The following is a 6273-nucleotide window of genomic DNA, read 5'->3' on the forward strand; positions in this document are numbered from 1 at the left end:
TCTTGAGATAGTTTCCCTTGAAACAAATTTTGTCTCTCTTGAGACAGTTTCCCTTGAAACATATTTTGTCTCACTTGAGACCGTTTCTCTTGAAACAAATTTTGTCTCCCTCGAGATCGTTTCTCATGAAACAACAACCAAACTTTGATATTTTTCTCTTGAAACAAATCCTATTATTTTTTAGATCGTTTCTCATGAAACAACAAATATCTTTGAGATCGCTTCCTTGAAACGAATTTTGTCTTTTTTGAGACAACTTCTCTCGAAGCATCATCTGTGAGTCGTTTCTCTTGAAACCATTATCCCTAAAGATGACCTGCCCTCCTCATCACGTAGGAGTCGTGTCATCATTCTTTAAGATAACCAGTCGTTCCTATCACATAGATACCGTGTTATCATCCTTAGATGACCCAAACTCTTCATCACATATGAACAGTGTCATCTTCCAAATCAAACACTATCAAGTCTCAAAACAAAAAAAAATGATCGGACAAAAACTGATTGTCTTTTTCGCCTTTACCCTATTCATGTTAACACAAAAATATACAAAGAGGGGCAACTGTAGACACTTATTTTTATCTAGGTCTACACAAAAATATTTATTTATTATAATAATAATTATTATTATTGTTTCTTTTATTTTTTTCTATTTTTTTAAACGAACAACTAACTCCACTACCCCGCCATTATCTCAACCACATTACATACCCACTAATCCACAATCACCACCTTGCACGTATGTTTGCTTCCTTTTCTCTCAAAAAAAGAAAAGTGGGAATCTGGCCTTGACTTTAAATAGTGTTGGGGCCACGTGAATGAGGGGACCAAAACGCACCACTGCTCTCCTCCTTTGTCTGTAATATATCCATACCAGACAGCAAACATCAGTGTTTTTACAGGGAAAAGAGAGAACAATAGAAATTCTGGGAAAAATGGCCTTGCCTGCGTATGAGGTTCATATGCCAACTGTACTTCTCTTTTTATACATTTAACCTCAAACTTCTCTCCCTCTTAACAACCCTTCTTCTTCCTTGCTTTGAACTGCACAAGGTAAACAACCATCCCACGCTTGCTCGTATGCTTGAGTTTTCCAAAGTTAAAATCCTTCGACGAAACCATGTTGGTGACTGGGGTATACGGTTCGGCATGCTGATTGAGTTCCTGTTTGAAAAGTTTCCAAACTTGGCAGACGCAATCGAAAGCCCTGTAATTTCTCTATCGACTCGCAATGAATTGCCTCCACCGGGTTCTCTTCGAGTCGACTCAGTAAATGGGTCTACACCCACTTTCGATTTTCTCAAGCTTATTACAATCAAAGCCTCCGCATAAAGAAAGCAGAGGAAGGTAAAAACGTCGTTTTGCTTCGGAAATGACGGTGATCAGAGAGAAGGGGACAAGGGAGGAGAAGGCGGCGGTTCCACGGTGTTGGTGGGTGCCAAATTTGACGCTGATAGCAAGGAATTACTAACTTGAGCGTTTGTCAAGGTGGCTCAGCCCGGTGATCAGGATGCAATTCAATATATATGCAAGGAAGCTCCAAAGCAGTGAAAAAACTTGAGAATTATGGCCTGCCTTTTTCTCGAACAGATAATGGGAAAAATATGGCTGAAAAGTCCTTTTTCAGGGCAATGAAAACACGAGGAAACACACCCAAAGAGGGGCCCACGTGTAAGGTAACATGTTTTTGGGTTTTCAAGGATTAATCCTTGGTGTAATCATTCTATCTTAAATATCATTCATTTTGGTCCTTTTTTATTTTTAACCTTTTTCTATTTTTTCTTTTTATTTAATATTTATTTATTTATTTTTATTGTACAATCTAACAATATTTTTAACGGATTTTTTTAAATGATCAAAGGTAAATAATTTGAATCGAGTTTTTAAACTTACATTTAAATTTAAATTTTCGCAATTAAAGACAACCGAAAAATTAATTGGCACCGAAAGGGCAATATAAGGGTGGTAATCCTTCCTTGACTGTAACCAACTCCCGAACTCGACACATTTATGATAAAACACAGATCAGGTGAGATGGTGTCCGATCTACCTAAATATCGTTTTAAAATGATCGGTGGTGGCTCTAACCAATTATTTCAAGTTGAAGCCCAATTTTGGGCCCACTCAAAATGTGGTTCCGACAGATAAAATCCATCTAATTGTTCGAAATGATAATACTCTAATCTCCTCCGATGATCGTCTGATGAGGCTAATTTTGAGTTATGTTGTTCGTCTTCTCAAAATAATACTTCTCACAATTCAAATTTTTGAACAAATTCCTCAAACCCATCAAATCTAAAACCCCCTAAAAATTGTGAATTTCTTTTATTTAATTTCATCGATTTTTTATGGGTTTCTTGGAAAACCAACCATATGCAAAAAAAAAAAAAAGATGAGTGAAATATGAACATTTTGACATTGATCTTGTCATAAAAGGTGACTAGTGATGGGCAACGATTCACTACCAACAATAATAAAAGAAGTGTCATGCCAAAAAGTGAAATGTTTAAAAGTTTAGTGTCAAAATTGATATACCTAAAAAATTTAGTACCTCAAATGACATCATTTTATACATCAATAATCGTATCAAAATAATATTTTTTCTGTGTCATCTTATCGTTTGGATTTTAATGACCTAGTAGTATAATTGATGTCAAAATTAAATTTTAGTGTTATAATTAGAGCAATTAAAAAGTTAGTATATGAACGGTTCACAGACTAAAGATTGGCGGTATCCAATATAGTTTACCCTGAAAATAAAAAGACAGACAAAGGGTGTGATGCTGTCCGAACTTGTGGATTTTTCGGCGTCCAGTTGCCTTCTATCTTTCCTTCTTTTGTATTTTTGTTCTCTGCTGCAATAATTTTCTGAGCGATGTCTTCACCAGTAATTTCCTTAATTTCAAGTTCAAAGTCTCTGAGACTCAGCCATGTCTTACAAACAAAGAGAAATGGAATCATATACATGGCTATGTCCTGTTGCAGAGTCTCTCCTTTGAAGCCGCCGTCTGTTAACAGAATCTTCATCAGAATCCCATATGGGTCTTTTAAGAAAGCCTCCTTTTTCACTTCCTCCAGGCCCTTTTCTCCTGTCATGGAATGGCAGGATTGCACGTAAGTTTCCCAACCTTCCCTTCTCTTCTTCTTTCCATTGACTAGAATTTACTCGTTGACCCAAAATTGTAAGTGTAAAAATGGGTTCAGGGCAAGGATTGAAGTTGATGTCCCCGCCTCTGTGGCTTACAATTGTTACTCTGATCGTGAAGCAATTCCCAATTGGATGCCATTCATTTCATCTGTCAAGGTCAGTGTGTGTTGCTAATGTGCTATAAAGGATCATTCTCGAAGTGTTCTGATTGTACGGCAGGCGGTGATAGTTTCAGTGGAAGTTTTATTCTTTGGTTTTTCTAATCAGGTATTGGAAGATGAGCCTGCCTTGTCTCGGTGGTCTTTGAAGTATAACGCATTTGGCCGTGACCTTGAGTACTCTTGGCTTGCTAGGAATATGCAAGTAAGGAAGATGATATTAGCTCTCTTTCTCCTTGGCCCTTTTATATATATATAAATTTCTTTTGGAATTGATAATTAATTTTCTTGTGCAGCCCATTCCGAATCAGAAAATTCACTGGAGATCTCTTGAAGGACTTCCTAACAGGCAAGCCAAAAACAACTCAGTAATAGGAATTACATTGACTCGTTGAATCGATCATGAATAACCCGACTTTGCATTGTTCCTTTAGGCCAGTTTATCATTTTCCTTTTTTGTTTTGCCCACGACAAAGCTCTATGAACTAACCATCTGCCACTGGGACACGAAACTCTCTCATTGCAAAACAGTTTATTCGATTGTTAGGTGCTGCATATTCCTGAAATATGATGGAAATGACACAATGAAAGCAAGAAAGATGATAACTACCCGCGCCCGCTAAATAAATAATATTTGGAATCGTAAATCAGACACCTTCTAGATGAGTCATAAGATTATAATACTAGAGCATACCTTTCCAGTTTCCTCCTGTTTTCGTTCAAATATGATCTGAAGCACAACTAATCAAAACAAATGAGAACCTTCTTTTTTTCGGTTTTGTACTTGTACTCACGGAGTGTTGTTTGTGCTTGACCCTGAAGTCCTTTTTTATTTTTCCCGGATAAGCTTTGTTTTCATTTTTCCTACTAAACAGAGATCTGCTACAGTTATGCAATCACTTCAAGAACTATTACAAATGATCAACTCCCTATACATTTTGTCTAATACCCAAGCTATACAAAGTTGATAATTGACTATATCATTCATGTTAATCCTAGTATCAGGCGATCTTACACTAAAAATTACCTTGATCATTCCCGATAGCTCCTGTTTAGTTCTTTGACGTCCTCTAAACTGCTTATTATTCCTTTCTCTCCATATCCAGTATACACGAGCATTCCAGGCCAACCTGAGAATAATTGTAATGACTGATGAGAGCTTTCCCCTTTTTAATTTTGCAATCATCCAATTTCCTGCTGGCAAGAGAGAGGCTGCCCATGCGAAGATCATAGTTGCAGCACCTCCTTCCGTACACATCTAGAATATCGACACTCAACAAATAAATGATCATTTGTTTCCTCTTCATCTGGCAGTCCCGAAATCTGTCCAAGGTAGCCATCCAGGTAATGGAGTAGTGTTCTGGTACATAGAGAGGGCGCCATGTGATCTTGCTTCATGGAACCTTCCCTGTCCTTGGCCTAATCTCTTGCCACATTTTGCTCACCGTGTACTTGTGCTCTTGCAATGGCCTCTAGTTTTGAAGAATTGTGCAGCTACTACCCCAAGTCCCATAATTCTCTTCCAACTTCAGATGCTTCCATATGCAACAGGCATCAGCATAACTGATATTCCTTTTAGTATATAGGTATTTATCCAGGTTATCCTCAGAGACTCGGCCTGCACTATATAAACCCGAAGTTGTTGCATAAAGAAAGCTCTATTCCAACTATTTAGGTTCTTGAGACTCGAACCACCTTCTGCTCTTGGGTCACAGACTAGCTCCGAACTTGCCCTTGCTCCCTTAGCAACATCATTTTCTCTCTTCTAGAGAACTCTCATTCAAAGCTGATTCACCTTTTCTGGTACTCTAGTTTTTGGCAAAATGAAATGAGGTGCCAGATAATTTTCATACAAAGTTGAAGTTCCTTTTGTTTCATTTCTTATGCTGAAAAAATAGATAATTTATTTAATTCTACTTTCTTGCATTCCTTTAAATAAAACTTCCATTTTATACTTTTTTATGGGCTTGGTTATAGAATCTTAACAACCTGGATTTTACATGTCAGGGGTGCTGTTCGATTTTATCCTAAAGGACCTTCATCATGTCTAATAGAAGTGAGAATCTCTATACAATACTTGGCATCAATGCTTTACTGATTTATTGCTATTGTTTCCTGATTATATCAACCATTCTTCCTATACCAGCAGTTACTTCAAACTGCATTACAGTACTGATTTATCGCTATAGTGTAGAGTGCTAATGAGTTTTTATTGGCTATTACTTCAAATTGTGCTCACTGGTTGCAATTTTCCTTTCCAGCTGACGGTTTCTTATGAAGTTCCACAGCTTTTGATTCCGGTGGCATCCGTAAGTACTCTTGCCATGAAAAAGAATGTTGTTGAGGCAAACCCGTAAAATTTGTTACCTTGGGGAAAAAATAAAAGTTTCTACTAATGTTTAACTTGGTGTATAGCAAATAGATAATGCTTCATTTGGCTTTTATAATCAAAACCTTTCCTCGCACTCGAGCTAACATGAAGTAATCAATCTTCTTATTCTGTTAAATTACACAGGTACTTCAACCTTTTCTTGAAAATTTACTCAAAAGTGGTTTGGATCGGTTTGCAGAATATGCTAAAAGCTAAGGTTCAACACGATAATCGTCCCACTTATTTTCTTCTTCTTTAAGGTGCATTGAAAGGCTTATTCTTAAGCTAACATTGTTCAGAGCTAACATTTTGGAACTGCATATGAAAGAGAGGGATGGTTTTATGTTGCAGCTTGAATCATAAATACTTATGAAACTTAAGATCTGCTACATTAATACACATATCGTTAATTTTATTTAAGTGGTATTGACACTATATATCTAAGATTTCGACCCCAAATCCTTTCTATTAAAAAAATTTGTTGTCTCCTATTATTAAATTTAGCAACACAAGTTGAATTTTTATATAAAGGTTTAACTAAATAAGGTTTAAATTATACCATTGTTTAGGTGTGTAAAGTTTTTTTTTTGTCTAAACTA

At 36.6% G+C, this 6273-nt stretch overlaps 1 protein-coding gene across 1 annotated transcript; it reads left to right on the forward strand.

The window, feature by feature from the left end:
- Positions 1-2841: 2841 nt before the first annotated feature.
- On the forward strand, positions 2842-6049 carry LOC120136415. The gene is made up of 7 exons (XM_039152466.1): positions 2842-3111; positions 3202-3301; positions 3413-3508; positions 3600-3652; positions 5311-5359; positions 5565-5612; positions 5819-6049. Exons 1-7 carry the CDS (start codon positions 2873-2875, stop codon positions 5888-5890), a joined length of 657 nt encoding a protein of 218 aa, XP_039008397.1. The 5' UTR covers positions 2842-2872; the 3' UTR covers positions 5891-6049.
- The last annotated feature ends 224 nt before the right edge of the window (positions 6050-6273 follow it).

This window comes from Hibiscus syriacus, unplaced genomic scaffold (genome assembly GCF_006381635.1).
Source record: "Hibiscus syriacus cultivar Baekdansim isolate YM2019G1 unplaced genomic scaffold, ASM638163v2 tig00110630_pilon, whole genome shotgun sequence".
NCBI lineage: Eukaryota > Viridiplantae > Streptophyta > Magnoliopsida > Malvales > Malvaceae > Hibiscus > Hibiscus syriacus.